Source organism: Rhinatrema bivittatum, chromosome 3, assembly GCF_901001135.1.
Source record: "Rhinatrema bivittatum chromosome 3, aRhiBiv1.1, whole genome shotgun sequence".
In the NCBI taxonomy this organism is placed as follows: domain Eukaryota; kingdom Metazoa; phylum Chordata; class Amphibia; order Gymnophiona; family Rhinatrematidae; genus Rhinatrema; species Rhinatrema bivittatum.
Window position 1 is genome coordinate 537539838 of NC_042617.1, and position 18719 is coordinate 537558556.

At 44.6% G+C, this 18719-nt stretch overlaps 1 protein-coding gene across 3 annotated transcripts in view; it reads left to right on the plus strand.

Moving 5' to 3' along the window:
- Positions 1–18719, plus strand: part of LOC115088259 (low density lipoprotein receptor adapter protein 1-B-like) — a 127403-nt gene that overhangs the window by 80065 nt on the left and 28619 nt on the right. For 2 of the 3 annotated variants that reach the window (XM_029596361.1, XM_029596363.1), the window contains exons 4-9: positions 594–708; positions 2199–2271; positions 2425–2508; positions 6010–6149; positions 9080–9126; positions 17549–17932. In XM_029596361.1, the coding sequence (XP_029452221.1) occupies positions 594–708; positions 2199–2271; positions 2425–2508; positions 6010–6149; positions 9080–9126; positions 17549–17615 (526 nt within the window). In that variant the 3' untranslated portion in view covers positions 17616–17932. Of the gene's footprint in view, positions 1–593; positions 709–2198; positions 2272–2424; positions 2509–6009; positions 6150–9079; positions 9127–17548; positions 17933–18719 lie in introns of those variants that run through there. The other variant, XM_029596362.1, reaches the window with a different exon arrangement.

The following is an 18719-nucleotide window of genomic DNA, read 5'->3' on the forward strand; positions in this document are numbered from 1 at the left end:
CAGTGCAGCATGTTCTTTAATATTAGGGTAACTATGCAGCTCTATGTTAGGGGGAACAGGCTGAGCCAGTCCTGGTTTTGCCCCACAGCATACAGGGAGATGTAGTTCTGATTTTCCTGCTGCGTTCCCTAAAAAAAGAAGACTATATCTCTCTTCCTGCAGTATTTGTGTGTGTGTGTTGGGGGGGGGGGAATTAAAACCAGGATTGGCTCATTTTGCCCTCTTGACCTGGAGCTGTGTAGTCTTCGCATTGGCTAAGTAATGTCCTCAGCAGCGCATCACTTCCAGCAATACTGCATTTAAAGGTGCCAACTCTTCTAGTGTTGGCCTACAGTATGGACATGGGATACCTACAAGAACTGGACTTTCATGACTTTCAGGCTTAAAGGTGAAATGCAGGAATATTAAAATGTGAGAGTGACTAGCAAGATGTTTCTGTTATTGCAAAATTATTTTAATCTAACGACAGCCAGTCTGCCATCTGTTGCCATTATGTAAAAATACAGTCCACCCTGATACCAGTTCCTTATTTCAGCCTGGAATCTTATGTTTACAAGAAAAAAACTAAAACCCCTTTTCCTTTTCTCATCCAGAATATCATACTGTACGACAGACAAAGTTCAGAACAAAGTGTTTGCATACGTGGCACAAAATCAGTCCAACGAGACTCTGGAGTGCCATGCCTTCCTGTCGCCTAAGAAGAAAATTGTAAGTCACCTTTCAGTCAGGCCGATACAGTACAGTGCGCTCTGATGGAGCTCACTGTTAACCCTCTATTGAACGTGCGTTTTCGACGCGCTAGCGTTAGCCCTTATTCAGTAAGGGGTGGAAAACGCGCGTCCAACCCGCCGAACCTAATAGCGTCCTCAACATGCAAATGCTGATGGCCCTATTAGGTATTTGCGCTCGATTCAGAAAGTAAAATGTGCAGCCAAGCTGCACATTTTACTTTCAGAAATTAGTGCCTACCCAAAGGTAGGCGCTAATTTCTTCCGGCACCGGGAAAGTGCACAGAAAAGCAGTAAAAACTGCTTTTCTGTGCACCCTCCGACTTAATATCATGCCGATATTATGTTGGAGGTCCCGAAGAGTAAAAAAAGTTAAAAATAAAGAAAAACAAAAATTGGAAGTCGGCCGGCGGCTGTCAGGTCGAAAACCGGACGCTCAATTTTGCCGGCGTCCGGTTTCCGAGCCTGTGGCTCTCAGCGGGCTCGAGAACCGACGCCAGCAAAATTGAGCGTCGGCTGTCAAACCCGCTGACAGCCGCCGCTCCTGTCAAAAAGGAGGCGCTTGGGATGCGCTAGTGTCCCTAGTGCCTCCTTTTGCCCGTTTCTACTGCCGGGCCTCATTTAAATACAGAATCACGCGCACAGGAGAGCGGGCGTTTGCCCGCTCTCCCGCGGACGTTCGCCCGCTCTCCCGCGGACTTTACTGAATCGATCTGAGTGTAAACAGATTTTTATCCACTGCTCATTGGGTTTGAAAACCCACAATCATTGCTGAGATAGATTTATTCACCAGTTCTCTCCTTGTACTCTGTCGGGACTCTTTTCATTTTTCTGACTATTGCATAGCTGAATGAGCCTACAAAAATTCTTCTAAATCCTTCAGCTTTTTGTGCAAAATTGGGGATATCTGTTGCCCACTTCTTGTGGGTGATCTCTGTTTCTGTGCTTAGGAAGTGGTTTGAAGGTGGATATTCTCTGCAGTGTTAGGTCCGTTTTCAGCCAACAGTCGCCAGATAGTTATCCGGATATTCAGCCCAAATCAATGCCGGCTAAATATCCAGTTCAAAAGTACCTAGACAAAGTTGTCTGGATAACTTTAGGACAGCTATTTGTCTGGTCGGAATTACCCTGGTAATTCTGTGAGGGCAGAATATAATCAGCGCTGCCTGCACAAAGTAAAGCAACACCCCAGGAATGCCCCCAGTACCGCCTCTTGGTTTTGTCCAGGTACATTTTTTATTCAGGAAACAATTTGCCTAGACAAAATTTAGGTAGTGAGGGAATTTAAAATGTTGGGAGTTTTGTCCGGCCATCTCCAAAAGCCATCTCCAAAAGCTAGCCAGGAAAACCTTTGAATATGGGCTTCTGTATGTTGGAAAGGAGGGCAAACTGGTAGAGGGGACTGATGATATCTTCCTGCATTGAGCAATCCCCACATTGTCCTGCTGTTCTCTCTCTCATGCCCTGCAGGCACAGGCTGTGGCTCTTACTGTCGCGCAGGCCTTCAAGGTAGCCTTGGATCTGTGGGAAGCAGCACGGGAAGGTATGTGCAAGGCTTGGAGAGGTTAGAAATCGATGGTGCACAGAAATGGGGTCCTGTGGTGAAACTAGAAAGATGTCTCTCCAAAGGGCAATGGCATGATTATTTTTTGGTGCCTGGGATACTGGTGCTAATTAATTATTTGTCTTTCCTCAGGTAAGGGGTCAACGTGCTCAAGGAGCTGCTGTCACTCACAGCTGGAATCTTGCTGTGAAACAAAGCCCCATGTTTTGGAATTGGGTAAGTACCCCCATGCCAGATGTAAATGCAAAGGTACTCATCTGCAGAAATGTATTCACACACTGATGTACACGTGAGTGTGCATGCATTCATGGGTGTAAATAGGGATGCATTCAGACATTCAGATGTATACAAGCAGATATGGTGACACATATACATGAGATTTAAGTGCAGACGCATTCATGCATAGATAGATGTGAACATTTTCAATCTAATAGCAGAAACTAATGAAAAGTGGAATTTTTGTCCCACTCTCCCTTCTCTTCCACTGCCAGGTCTGAGTCGCGCTTTGAACACTTGATTCAAAGCCTGACTCATAACCAGCAGAGGAGGAGGAGGAGGACTGCCAACCTCCTCCTATTTTCAGATAAGGAAGATGAGTGAGGGGATCAGTGGGGATCAGTGGGGTGGGGGGGGGGAGTGGTAGGGAGCAAAGGAGGGGGGCCTCTGGTGATGATGGCAATCCGATGCATAGAGCAGGCAACAGACTGGTGGGGTGTCGGAGGCAGACTATAGATCAGAGCTGGCAGGAGAAAGCATAACCAGGAACAAGCTGAAGTTAGGGCAGGCAGCAGACAACATATCCAGGAACAAGCTGAGGTCAAGGCAGGCAGCGGTCAAGCAGGGTCGAGTCCATTCTGGGGTCAAGCCAGAGATCCAATCCATGGTACAAGAAGGGAGCAGGGAGGCAAGACTATACAAAGGAATGGACAAAGCAGAGTGACCATGCAGACAAAAGAAGAGGCAAGTGGGAAGACAAATGGCACAGGCAGGAATAAGCAAGGACAAGGTGGCAAAGCACTTCTCCGGGGGAAAGTGCTTTGCCCTTTATGTTTAGGGAAATCGTTGCGTGCGCGCCCTATGGTGGACAGGGCCTGAAGATTCGGTGGTGTCCAGCCATGAAGAGGAAGAGCAATCATGGTGTGGTCCCCCGCCATGACCAGTGGAAGGCCCGACACTGAAAAGGCCCCGGGAGGCAGAAGGCAGGCATGGTAGCCGACCACGTCTGCACATGAAGGCAAGCGTCAGCTCAGACTGGAGGTGAGTGCAACGGTTTGCGAGGGGCCTGTGAGCCGCCAATCGCAACAGAAACCCCTCTTCTAACCCCCCCTTGAGGGTTTAGGTTTCTTGGGGTGAGAGGCGTGAAACTCCTTGAGAAGGCTTTTGTCCAGTATATTGGAGCGGGCTCCCATGTATTTTCTTCTGGCCCGTAACCTTTCCAGGCAATCAGGTACTCCCATCTCTTACCCCATTATCGGATGGCAAAGACTTCCTTCATTTGATATACAGTGTCTTCCTCTGCGGTGAGTTCCTGGGGCTCAAGTGGTCTCCTTGAGGGTCAGGAGAGAACCAAAGGCTTCAGAAGAGAGACTTGGAACATGTTATGGACTCTCAATGAGGCAGCTGTAACTGGTATGTCACGGCACCATGCCCTCAGAGAATGGGAAATGGCCCAATGTAGCGAAGAGTGAGCCACATAGAAGGCATCCGGAGGCGGTCCTCTTGAATCTCTCAGCTGTTTTGCGAAGGATCTCCATTGTGCGGGTCCAGAGTTCTTGCAGTTGTTTAGCGGTCAGTTGGGTACCAGTGATGGGATGGACAGCAGAATCGGCAGAGGTGGCACGGGTTGTCTGCAATATATGACCAGAAATGGAGATGATCCTGTAGCAGAGCTGATGTGTGAATTATGAGAGAACTCGGCCCATGGTAAGAGAGATGCCCAGTTATCTTGTCTCTCATTAGCATAAGCATGAAGGAAATACTCCAAAATGCGATTGGTCCGTTCAGCCTGTCTCTTGCCCTGCGGGTGGTATGCTGTCGTATACTCCAAGGAAATATTGAACTTCTTACACAGGGCATGTGAGTATTTGATTGTAAATTGAGCCCCCCAATCTGAGACTATATGTCTGGGTAGCCCATGCAGATGGAAGAAATGAAGCATGAAGGAGGAGCCAAGATTGTAGAAGAGGCACAAAATCAGAATAGTGGATCTGACACAGGCCAGATAATCAGCAATGTATGGTGAGGGTGAGGGGTGGGGGTGCCAGCAATGGGCATGAGAGCAAGCATCAGAGCTTGGATATAAGTGGACAGGGAGCATAGAAGGATTTGGGAACATGGTGGGGCTGAGTTTATGAGGGGGATGAGGGTGAAGGGAGTAGTAGAGCCAGGAAAAGAGAGTTGAGGATGGCCTGGTGGAGAGAGAACGTATGGTGAGGATAAAGAAGAAAATGTGGTGGGGCTTGGCTATTAGAGGAGGGTGCCGAATTTCAGAGTATATAGTACAAAGAGGTTAGGGAAGCAACTGAAAAATAATCTTGTTAAAATCAATTAAAAGCAACTCACCCCCCCACCAATAATGTGTAGTTACATAAAACTCTAAGGGGCCTATGTATTAAAGTGTATTAATGCTTTTGGAAGAGTTAACGCATGTTAAACACAGTCTTTATCAATCACAAGTAGTTAATGTGCATTAGCTTGTAATAATGTTAACATAAGCTCTATAGAAATACACAAAATGATTCTAATGAGATAATAAGATACCAAGGTATACAAAATAGCTCATTACCTATTAGTGCAATGAAAAAGTGCACGCTAAAACATTCCAAGATCCCCTTAGGCCACAAATTCAAAATGATTCCAGCTTTTTTTCAGCATTTATTCTGCTTTTGAACTGTAAGCCCAAGTTTGGAAGGCTGTGGCACTTTCAAGTGGCTAAAATATTATATCCAACTCTCAAGCTCATGGGGTTGTACAACAAATTTTCTGGGGCATATAGCAACTCAATGAAGGAATGCAACAGATGGTGCATACCCATCATTAATTAGATCTGTAATACCCGAGTGTTTCTTTCTTTGCTTTTGTGACTCCATTTTTTCTGTCACGCTCATTATTACTTGCATCATTAGATGATCAAGATTTTAAATTGTCACCAAATACATGCATCTTATGGTGTCATAGATGCATGACTTTCAATAATTATGATACACTTGCTTGAATAATCACAGACACAAAAAAATTATTTGGTTTATCAAAAAGTTTCAGTAATTTTTTGATATTCATTTTTTTTCTAATTCTGAGCAATCTAAGTTCTTACTTTGAGCCTTACCAAAGAGCTTACAAGTACTTTTTAATCAACCAGAGCAGAGATGTATAGGTTAAAAATATGGAAGATGTCCTGGCATTTGTATCTTCATATTAAATGTTCACCATGCATGGGGAGGATAAAGTAATAATGCTACTTCTGAGCAGGAAACAGTTTTGACTGAAAGAAAGTACTTTGCTTCTTTTATTTCATGCTTGGAATTGATGACTATCTACAGATATACACCACAGATACATATGTCAGGACATAAATATTCCCAATGCCCAGCCACAATACATGTATTCTCATACACATGTAATAAAGTGATGATATGTTTCAGTTGCCTGGTAGGTAGTGGAGAGATGGGATTTCTCTAGTGGGAGATAATTAACCATTGATGGAATGGTGTGTTTCAGGATCCAGGCACAGAAGTGCTCCACTTTTCACTGACAGACCCTCCATTAATCCTTTGTGCTCCACTGACGCTGAGCAGCCACAGTGTATGACACAGCTCCAGGCCCCCGCATCAGACTCTCCGTTCAGAGTTCATTCTGGGGTATGATCCTTTGCTTTCATTATTATATTTCTCTTTCTTTTCTTGTGAATTTACTGCTCAGAAAAGATGCCAGATCTATAGCACTGGATACTGGCATTTTCAGTTTACCCACAAAATAGCTATAGCATGGGCAGCATCCAGTGATGTGCCAGAGCAGCTCCTGGGGGGGGGGGGGTGTCTCCAGAGCCCCTTGTTAAATTATATTATATAAATAGTGAAGCAAAGCTGAGAAAAGCCCCTTAATAAGAAATTGGTAGCACATCGCTGGCAGTGCCGATGGAAGCTTCTCCATACTGCCTGCCAAGTAGCCTCTACTCCATTCATGAGGCACCACCCCAAAGGATGAAAAGGTAATTCATTCTACTTTCAGTTTTCTGCCATCCTGGTGAGATTCTAACAAGGATGCCTATAAGAATTAAGTGTGAGTATTTCTTTATAGTGGTTTGGACATCCATTCACCAGGAATTGTCCTGAGATGATCAATTCGTTTCACATTCATTAAACAAGTTTCAGATGGTAATGATTTTCAGTCACTACAGACTTGATCCATATTAGAACCAGCAGCCTAGAGCTGGAAGGCTCTGTGTCACTGAGCTGGCCAGTCCTGTGATCGTATTCTTAGTTTCCTCATAGAATGTTTGAGGAACTGTCTCAGTAATCCAGTAATGGGGATTCAGGTTCCAGCAGATGTGTCTTTGAAAAGAAGCTCTGGGCAGTGGTTGATGGAGAGGGCTAGATAAATGAAGAGGAGTTACAGACTTCATAGAGACTGAGGCTAGAGCTGAATAAGAGCCGGGGTGAAGTTTTGACATAGGGGCTTCATATGATCTTGGGAGAGTAGGTGGCAGAAGGTTGAATATGAATGGAATCTGACACCGCAAAAGGTGTGGAGAAAATGCAAAACACACCAAATGGTATAAAAAATAATGAGTATGGCAGGGACTGTCTCAGCGGGTTTTTTTGCTTTATGGTCTGCTCAAGGGCTGAACTGGATTGCGAATTTTCTGATGGAGGATGGCACGATTTTATCATTCCAAACCTTGCGGGAGGATCATGGGTTAGATAATACTCATTTTTTTGTATATTTACAAGTAAGACATTACATCCAGTCTCTAGGAGTGAAAGATTGGGGGGCTGGTCAGAGGTTGCTTCTCTCTGAGATTTTTGATGTGGAAGATCCCTTCCAGCATTTGATCTCCTATTTTTATACCACTCTAAGTAAATCAAAGCCGAAGTTACATTTGGGATCCATTTTGGTGAAATGGCATTCTGAATTGACATTTGAATTCTCTGAGTCTCAGTATGAGAAATGCTTTGGGAGAATCAAATCTCTTACTAGCAATATTGCCCTTAGAGAAGTTCAGTATACATTTTTATTGTGTTATTACTATCCCCAGTGAATGGCATATCAGCTGGGGATTGCTCCCTCTGCCTTGTGTGTTAAATGTAAAATGGAACCAGGCTCTTTGGGACATCAATTTTGGTCCTGTTCTAAGATTCAGACTTTCTGGTGAACTCTTATTCACTATGCACAGAATGTTACGGAGTTCACTCTACCTTTACAGGCAATGGTACTTCTTTTTGATAGTTTGACTGGAATTGTGATAGGTCGTAGGTATGTGTGCCTCTGGATTTGTAAAATGTTACTTTTGGCTAAGCATATCATCTTGCAATGCTAGCTGGGGGAGAATCCCCGACCCCTAATATGGCTCAGTTAAGGAATCATATACATCTTATATGTATCAATGAGAAATACATGGAAAAATTAGATTTAATGAAGCATAGAAGAACTTTCTTGTTAGTGTGGGATTCCTATTTACAGTCCTTATCTCCTCATGCTAGAAACCTAGTGCTTAATGATTATAATGTTCCTCCTCATGATGCTTAATTTAAGTGGGATGCTCACAGGTATTGCGGGGAGGGGAAGGGGTTGGGGTGTTATCACCAGTTGTACAGTGTGGGCCTTGGGAAGAGTATACCAAGGCCTTGCTTATTTTTCTATGTTTATTCTTTTTGTGTATATTCTTAATAAACAGATTTGACCCATAAAAAATAATGAGTATGTTGCAAGTAATTTAATGGTCTGATGATTCATATAGTGACCAAAACCAAACGATTATAATGTAAAAAATGTAATTAGTAACAATTGTAAGTAAATCAAAACAAAATAAGCAATGTGTATTAATGCCCCTCTGTCCCCCGACATGGGGCCGTGTTTTGCCGAAGTTTCATTGGGAGAAACAAATCACTTTGAATTTATTTATACATAGGATGTAAGGTAACATTGCATTAAGAAGCTGAAAGAATGAAACAATTTACAAATGGAAACTTGAAACAATGTCGGATCAAGAATTCAATGAAGTGTGCTATACAGTAAAACTGAGCCTATAGTAAGAGAATAGGCAATGGTTAAATGTAGAAGATATAGATAGGAAATATAGGGTGAATAGAGATTAGAGATGAAAGATAGACAGGACCTAATGAGCTAAAAGTATAATGTGGGCTGAAGTAGAGAAGAGTCTAGAGATAGAAAATGGATAAAGTCTGGAGACCAGACCTGCCTTGAGACAATTGTTGATAGATGAGTAGAATCAGTAGGCTAAGTCTGTAAAATAGTGGTATTCACTTCCGGTCTGTGATGGCCACAAATGGGTCAGGTTTTCAGGATATCCCTACTGAATATGCATGAGAAAGATTTGCATATAACTGGAAAGATGTGCAAACATATTTATTTCATGCCTGTTCATTAGGGATATCCTGAAAACCTGATCCATTTGTGGCTCTTGAGTACCACTGTTGCAGAAGCTTGAGTCAGAAACTATGAATGCAGGCTAGATGCATATTGTAAGTGGAAGACCCTCTTGATAGAATGGCCCCTCCTTTATAGATCAAGGATTGATGTATATCTTGCTTTTCTTTTTCCACTTCAGGAGGATGACGATGATGATGATGAGGATCTTGAGGAAGCCTTTTCCAGGTAGGTCCTTGGTGCTTTCATGCAGAAAGGCTAAAAGAAAACTTTTTGCTATCCTGATGGCTCAGAAATGTGATTAAGGCCATGGTAGTTCCACTGGGGTCTAATGGAGACAGTGTATTATGTATAGGATAGGGTCTCCTGGGCTGTGCACTTTGACCTTTGCTTCTAATCAGCCCTTGAGCATGCTTAGAAACTCTACCAACTGGAGCCCCCACTTGAGATATCTATCTATATTTTTCTATCTATCGATCTATCTATCTATATAGACAGGGTAGTTGATCCCCTATTTACAACTTCTGGATGAGGGACCATCATAATTTCAGAAACATGTTAGTTTTTTGGCACTAATACCCATTGCCTAGCGTTGGAGTAGAACTGTATGCAAAAGAATTATAGAAAGCATACAAAGTATTTGTTTAAGTAGTTAGGTTTGCTCCAAAGCAACATGTTAACCATGGTTAGGAATCAACAAGATCAAATTCTTAGGTGTTTGGAGCTTAATTTTTAAACAAGAACAAAAATCAGTTTTTGACATGGCATGATTGTGAGTTTTATTATCAATTTTCTTAACATAGGCAAACAGAGTCCTTGCACCCCCCACACTCACAGCCTCATCACACAAATAAATACAGCAGACACTGAATTTTGGAAACAAAAAGCCACAGCTTTATTTGGACCCAATATATCCAAGCCAGAGAAAACTTTAAACTGAATAGTTGTATGAACAGGCCAAGGCAGTAAAGGCAACACCAACAATGGCATGAGTATCACCAAAAGAACCGCAAAGCAGCAAAATGTTACCCAAAGTGGCAGGTTTTCTCTAAGGCAGTGATTCTCAACCTTTTTCCCGTCATTACACACCTGACGGACAATCCTTAGCAGTAGGGATGTCAATTTCGTTGTGATTCATGAGCGCCCCATAACATGTAGTTAGTGCGCACTACCTAGTTTTCTAATTTTGGAGTTAGTGTGCCCTAATAGGACTTAAGGAGCACTAACTGGTTATTAGCATGCACTACCTAAAGTTAGTGCGCACTAACAAAATATGTTACCAATAAGTTACAAAATATGTCAATTGAGGAGTAGTTCATTAACTAGAGGTATGGTTCTGCATTCCCATTGGCTGTCTCCTTACTGTCTCTTTAGACTTAGTGTGCACTAACATGGAGTAAGTGCACACTAAGCCGCAAACCTCCGGATCCTTCCTCTACTACCATCGATGATGATCCCACTTACCAGGTACGCGAGGTCCTGGACGTTCGCTTCTACAACCACAGGTGGGAATATCTACTCGCATGGGAAGGTTGCGGTGATGAGGACAACACTTGGGAACCTAGCCGCAACATCCTGGACAAGTCCTTGTTGCAGCAGTTCCACCGTGACCACCCAGAGAAACCTGGTCCTCTCAAGAGGGGCCGTAAAGGGGGGGGTACTGTTGCGGTCTCCACCGCTTCCCTCCGCCCACGGCTCAAACCTGCCTACCTCCACCTTAGGAATCGCCACATTCCACCCACTCTGGACCCCGGGGGCTTCTCTCACTCCACGTGGCGGCCGCCATTACGTGCCTGCTTCTCGTCAGTCTCACGCGTGCGCGAGGACGCCCATCTTGAGCACTCAACTCCCGGAAGCCTGGCCCCGCCCAAGGTTCACATGGAGTTGTGAACCTCATTGCAAGGCGATGAGAGAGAGCGCTCAAGACAGGCGTTCTGACTGACGAGAAGCAGGCATGTAATGGCGGCCGCCACGTGGAGTGAGAGAAGCCCCCGGGGTCCAGAGCAGGCGGAATGCGGCGATTCCTAAGGCGGAGGTAGGCAGGTTTGAGCCATGGGCGGAGGAAAGCGGTGGAGACCGCAACATATTCCATGCATTATGAATGGTGGAAGGAAGGCAAAATGATTACCGTCATGGTTAAAAGGTGAGGTGAAGAAGCTATTTTAGTCAAAAAAAAATCCTTCAAAAATTGGAAGAAGGATCCATCTGAAGAAAACAGGAAAAAGCATAACCATTATCAAGTTAAGTGTAAAACATTGATAACACAGGTTAAAAGAGAATTTGAAATGAAGTTGGCCCTAGATGCAAAAACTCAGAATAAAAACTTTAAAAAATATATCCAAGCAGAAAACCTGCAAAGGAGTTGATTGGACCGTTAGATGACCGAGGGGGTGAAAGGGGCTCTTAGGGAAGTTAAGTGTTACAGTCGTGGACCCTTGGGCCAGTTGGGACAGAGGGTAGTATGCTATGGAAGGCCACAGCAAGCGTCCCAGCTGGGAGGCGGCTCGAGAGAGACTCAGAGGAGACTTCACCACGGGAAGTCCGAGGTCCCCCCAGGAGGAGCCCATAGGGACCTCTTGGACTTAGGTGGAGTCCTATGCGACCAAGGACCCAGGCAGCGGCTGAAGAGATGGATGATGGCTGGACCCAGGTGGATGAAGAGTCTTCACCCTCGGAAGCCCGCAACTCCCCCGGGAGGAGCCCGTGAGAGCCCGAGCAACTGGGACTTAGGAGAAACCTCTGGGCCAGCGAGTACCAGATACCTGAGATGAGGAAGAAGCTGAAGTTGGAGTCCAGGAGCGAAGCCGGGTCTTGAGCCAGGAGTCAGTGATCCACACCAGAGCCAGTGAGAAAGCAGAAGATGGAGTCAGGGACAGAGCCAGGTCGGGAGCCAGAAGGTCAGATGACAAAGCCAAGCCAGGAACAGAAGCGGAAGACGGAGTCATGGGATGGAGCCGCGTCGGAAGCCAGAAGTCAGACGTCGATATCAAACCAAGGGGCAAAAGCTGGAGACAGGTCAGGAAGCAAGCCGGTCGAAGACAACAGCAATCAGACGTAATCACAGCAACTAGCAAGTCAGGGAGCCCTGAGGAACCTTGTTGCAAGGCGAGGATCCAATCCCAGCTGCAGGGTAATATACCCTGCAGCGTCTGACGTCATCTAGGAGCTGTCCCAGGTTTCCCGCGCTGGCCCCTTTAAGAGTGGAGCCCCTGTGTGCGCGCGTGCCTAGGGGGCAGGGCCAGTGAGGGGAAGTCGGTGGCGTCTCCCTCGCAGTGGAGATGCGCGGCAGGCCGCAGAACAGGCATGGGAGGCCGGGGACGGATTCGCGCGGGCCAGGTCGGCCCCAAGGTAGGAGGAGGGGCCAGGGCATGACCCGGTCCCGTAACATTAAGGCCATTACAAAAAAACTAAATGAATTCTTTGCTTCTGTGTTTACTAATGAGGATGTTGGGGAGATACAGGTTCCAGAGAAGGTTTTCAAGGGTGATGACTCAGATAAACTTAACCAAATCACTGTGAACCTGGAAGATGTAATAGGCCAAATTGACAAACTAAAGAGTAGTAAATCACCAGAACTAGATGGTTTGTACCCCAGGGTTCTGAAAGAACTACAAAATATGAAATTTCAGATAGGTTACAAATTTTAACTAATATATCATTAAAATCATCTATTGTACCTGAAGACTAGAGGGTGGCCAATGTAACCCCAGAATTTAAAAAGGGATCCAGGGGTGATCTGGGAAACTATTGACCAGTGAACCTGACTTCAGTGCTGGGAAAAATAGTGGAAACTATTCTAAAGATCAAAATCACAGAACATATAGAAAGACATGGTTAATGGAACACAGTCAGCATGGATTTACCCAAGGGAAGTCTTGCTTAACAAATCTGCTTCATTTTTTTGAAGGGGTTAATAAACATGTGGATAAAGGTGAACTGGGAGATCTAATGTATTTGGATTTTCAGAAGGTGTTTGACAAAGTCCCTCATGAGAGGCTTCTAAGAAAACTAAAAATTCCTGGGATAGGACTGGTTAAAACTCTGGAAGCAGAGAGTAGGATTAAATGATCAATTTTCTCAGTGGAAAAGGGTAAACAGAGGAGTGCCTCAGGGATCTGTACTTGGACTGGTACTTTTCAATGTATTTATAAATGATCTGGAAAGGAATACGACGAGTGAGGTAATCAAATTTACAGATGATACAAAATTATTTAGAGTAGTTAGATTGCAAGCAGATTGTGATACATTACAGGAGGACCTTGCAAGACTGGAAGATTGGGCAACCAAGTGGCCGATGAAATTTAATGTGGACAATTGCAAGGTGTTGCATATAGGAAAAAAATAACCCATGCTATAGTTACACAATGTTAGGTTCCATATTAGGAGCTACCACCCAAGAAAGAGATCTAGGCATCATAGCGGATAATACATTGAAATCATTGGCTCAGTGTGCTGCAGCAGTCAAAAAAGCAAACAGAATGTTGGGAGTTATTAGAAAGGGAATGGTGAATAAAATGGAAAATGTCATAATGCCTCTGTATTGCTCCATGGTGGGACCGCACCTTGAGTACTATGTACCATTCTGGTTACTGTATCTAAAAAAATATATAGCTGCACTGGAGAAGGTACAGAGTAGGGTGACCAAAATGATAAAAGGGATGGAATGGCTCCCCTATGAGGAAAGACTAAAGAGGTTAGGGCTATTCCTAACATTCTGTCAGCTCAGCACACTGAGCTGACAATTTCAATGTGTTATCCATTATGATGCCTAGATCTTTTTCCTGGGTGGTAGCTCCTAATATGGAACCTAACATCGTGTAACTATAGCATGGGTTATTTTTCCCTATATGCATCACCTTGCACTTGTCCACATTAAATTTCATCTGCCATTTGGATGCCCAATCTTCCAGTCTCGCATGGGTTATTTTTCCCTATATGCATCACCTTGCACTTGTCCACATTAAATTTCATCTGCCATTTGGATGCCCAACCTTCCAGTCTCGCAAGATCCTCCTCTCAGTTCCTCATCCTATCCTCACTAGTCTCTCAATTCTCCCACCAGTCTCTTTCTCAATTACTCCACCCATCTCTCAGTCCCGTCCTGTCCCCTAGTCTTTCAATCATCCCATAAGTGTCTCTCTCAATTCCCCCACTCTTTCCCCACCAGTCTCTCTCAATCCTCTCACCTTTTATCCACTGGTAGCTCTCTCAATACTCCCACCCTGTCCCCACCTGTCTCTTACTAGCATTTTCTTTCTCTTCCCCTTTGCTCTGCCTAATGTCTAATTTTCTCTCTTGTCCCATCACTCTCTCAATCACCCCATCATAATATTTCCCAAATACCACAAGGACATTAACAGAGGTTCAGCACCCTCCCCATCCCATGTGCTATTCTATCCACTTCTCCTCACCCTGTGTCTATCACCAATAACACCCCTGCACCCACCACCTCTTACTCTCTCTCTCTCTCCCTCTCCGATCCCTCTCTTCCAGTGCTCTCTCTCATACAACCTTTACCATTACACCTTCTGGTTCTCACACCCACCACCTTTCCCCCAAAATTCACTTCTTTTCAAGTCACTCTCCCCAGAAGCATTTACCCCTTCTTGCACATGTGTCTCTCTCAAATTCTTCCCTCTCCAATCTCCATCCCTGGCTCTCTCATTCCTTCATCCAATCACACCTATAGCTTCCATTTTCCCCTTTGACCCATCACCCCCTTCTAGCTCTTTTTACCCCCTTCACCCCCTCTAGCTCTCTCTCAATCTCCCGTCTACCTTCACTACCTCTGATTGTCACCAGTACTCACCCTCCCTTTCCTTTTACCCCCTCTCATACACACATCCTCATCACCATCTCTGCCTCACCCTTATGCTATTTCTGTTTTTTCACCCTCCCTCCATTTCCTACTGCTGACAATTTTGCATATATACCCTCCCCCCGGCTTTCTCCCATCCTTCCACTGCCTTAACCTTTTCTTTTGAACCCTTTCTATCCTCATCTCCGGCTCTCTCATACCACCTCCTCTTCCCCCACACTTTTGCAAAATATATGGCAGCATGGACCTTAGAGAGGAATAAGGTGTCAGCCAGTCCAATTTCATTGCTAACTTCAGAGAAATAGGGAGGGAAACAATATTCAGCTCTCATCTTCTCCACATCATAAACTTCTCCTTGTACTGTTCTCTCCTACTCTTGCAGCATTCACCCCCTCTTATACCACTTCTCCTTTAAGCATTCATTTCATTCACTGCTCCCCCAAGTATTCATCAACTACATTCACTCCCTTCTCTCATCCCCTTTCAGCATTTACCCCCTTTCTCTTGCCACAAAGTATTCTGGCCTGACTGGAGCTTTGGATGACTCCTTCCTCCTCTCTGCTGTCAGCTGAAACCTAAGTCATGAGGACACATTGAGCTGCTGGGCCTGGGACTATGTACACTCCTGTCTTTCCCCTCCAGAAAGCAGACCAGAGAAGAGCCCTCTACTCCAGACCAGAGAAGAGCCCTCTACTCCGTTGTTAAATGAATTATTGTTGCATAACTTTCTTGGCATTGATGTGATTGACCAACAAAGCCCCCTGATGAAGCTAATTTAGCGAAACAGTGGCCTCTGTTGGGGTTCATCTTGGAAAGAGACTGAATACACTAGTTGATACATTCAAAACTAATTTTGTATACATTACATTGTATCTGTTTTGTGAGGGTTGTGGTTAAGAGTGATATAAACTGAAAATTAATATGTATATTTGTTTAGGTTCTCTTTTGTAAGAAAGATCACTCATTAAAAGTTTTATTTTGGTATGCATGTGGTGAAGAATGCTGTAAGATTGGGTTTGATGTGAGGTATGTCTGAGTTATGTTTTTAATTTTATAGGGCTTGGAGGTCTGAGGGTTATTGGAATATGTACATTGTTTGATATGTGAAACTTTTGTGCAAAAATGTCTTGGTTAAAAATATTAAATTGAGACTTATAATCAAATGTGCTTTATTGCTCAGTTAAATTGATTCCCTTTAGTTTTTTGGTTTGCTGCACAATTGCTAGGGAATTGTGTTTTCTATTACCTCCATTTTTGTATTACCTGAAGGGGGATTATGCACCAGTCCTCACTGACTCTGATCTTTAGGGGTAATTTGGAGCTGCTGGATGAGAGTTCATGATCTCTGAATTTTTATTGGGTGAAGACCAACCATTTACCATTTACCACTGCTACCATTCTCAGTCTCCTTGCACAAGTGTGTCCGTGAATGTTGATTCCATTGCATAATAGTGTGAGCCATTCTGCCTTGTTGAGGCGCTTAATAAGCCCTGCCTGCCATACAGAAAACATTTTGGTATACTTGTGCAATTAAGAGACAAAATGCATCTTAAGTTTATATAAAAAAAAAGCTGGAATGACTTTAACGTTCACGCAAGGAGATGCAACCAGTCATTGGCATAATGTTCCGACTCCCTGCCAGTTTTTATGACTATTTCCTTTGTGGGATTGGTCATTATTTCCATCCAACATTGCATGGCAATAATGGGATTTGATTGTTCCCTGTGCAGCATTTGCTGGTAATAATGGGACTTGATTTTCCCCTCTGGGCTGGTAGTAATGGGACTTTGCACTCCCCTCATCGTATTGTCAGGTGGTAATGAAATTACCCTCTTTCCTGCTGAGATGCTACTAAGCGGAGCATTGTTAAACTTCATGGTGTCTCTTCCTTTCTCTTATTGCAAGCTGCATTGTGGACTGTATCGGTGATGCTACAGGTAAACAGTTTTCTCCTGTCACGCTGCATCTCAGCTTTGTAAGCTGGCAGGGCAGAATGGTTTTATTTTAGTTTTAGTCCAGAGGATCCCCTAATCATGAATATGTATGCGGATCTTGTAAACCGTTGTGATCTACATTTGGAACGACGGTATATAAAACACCTAAATAAATAAATAAATAAATAAATAAATAAATAATCAGACAAAAATATCAAGAACACGAGATGGTGTAGAGACATGGGGTCCTGTCCTACCTATGTTTACCCTTCTCTCTGTATTTACTGCCTCTTTCCTTTGTCACTTTCTTTCTACTTTCTGTGTTATTTGCTATTGTTTCTTCTCTCGATACCACTTCACCAGCTCTGTTCCTAAACCCCATTGATTTAGATAGTAAGTTACAGTAGCTAACATGCCATGGAAGCCTTACCCATATCCAGATCCACACTTGCTCCTCGTGTTTCACACATTTGCTCCTGTTCGTAAACAGCTGCTAGTATTTTTTGCACTGTCCGGTTGCCTTGGTTGGGAAGAGTCCAAAATGATGACAGCAACCTTTGTGAGAGTGAGTGCTTATCCTCGCTTTTGTTTTTCGGAGTTGACAGCAGCTGTCTTTATTGCTGTGCTGCAGCCCGTGGATGATATTGTACAAGTGATACTTGGACTTTATTACTTCGAGGGCTGTGATTTCACCCGCTCCCTTCTGGGGAGTCCGAGTAAGGACTTACACCGGTGTCTTTTGCATATATGCCACTCTACTATTGCCCTGTCCCTACCAACTCTCATCTTTGCAATTTCTCGTGGTTGCTTTCACATGACTGAGCTGTGGGATGAATCCCCACTCAGAGATGAGTGGCTTTCATTCTTGGGTTTGACCCTCTGTCTTCCTTGATTTCAGGCTTGCCAAATCTCGCACAGAAAAGTGGGAGCCATGTTTCACAGTCATCAAGGAGCTGATGGGATGAAAAATGAGGCGTAGCCAGAGGCAGGAGAGACAGTCTCCGGCCTAAAGAGCAAACCGTGGAAGGGGGGTGGCCAGTGGGATGGAGACACTGAGATATTCTGAAAGTATCCATCGGACTCTTTATTTATCAACTCCAACTCATCACTGAATTCTACTGAAGTGCTACATTATTTAAAAACAAATACAGTTTGGGCAGAAAATGCTCTTTTTCTGATTGTTTCCATTCTTAAATGTGTCTAACTGTTTAACTTTGTCCTCTCCCCTGGATTTTGTAGAATTGTTGTTTTTTTACATTTCTATCAGGGAGGGCACAGCAGTTGTTTTTATTAGGGATGTGAATCGTGTCCTCGATCGTCTTAACGATCGATTTCGGCTGGGAGGGGGAGGGAATCGTATTGTTGCCGTTTGGGGGGGTAAAATATCGTGAAAAATCGTTAAAAATCGTTAAAAATCGAAAAATCGAAAAATCGAAAAACCGGCACATTAAAACCCCCTAAAACCCACCCCCGACCCTTTAAATTAAATCCCCCACCCTCCCGAACCCCCCCCCAAATAACTTAAATAACCTGCGGGTCCAGCGGCGGTCCGGAACGGCAGCGGTCCGGAACGGGCTCCTGCTCTGAATCTTGTCGTCTTCAGCCGGCGCCATTTTCCAAAATGGCGCCGAAAAATGGCGGCGGCCATAGACGAAAAAGATTGGACGGCAGGAGGTCCTTCCGGACCCCCGCTGGACTTTTGGCAAGTCTCGTGGGGGTCAGGAGGCCCCCCACAAGCTGGCCAAAAGTTCCTGGAGGTCCAGCGGGGGTCAGGGAGCGATTTCCCGCCGCGAATCGTTTTCGTACGGAAAATGGCGCCGGCAGGAGATCGACTGCAGGAGGTCGTTCAGCGAGGCGCCGGAACCCTCGCTGAACGACCTCCTGCAGTCGATCTCCTGCCGGCGCCATTTTCCGTACGAAAACGATTCGCGGCGGGAAATCGCTCCCTGACCCCCGCTGGACCTCCAGGAACTTTTGGCCAGCTTGTGGGGGGCCTCCTGACCCCCACGAGACTTGCCAAAAGTCCAGCGGGGGTCCGGAAGGACCTCCTGCCGTCCAATCTTTTTCGT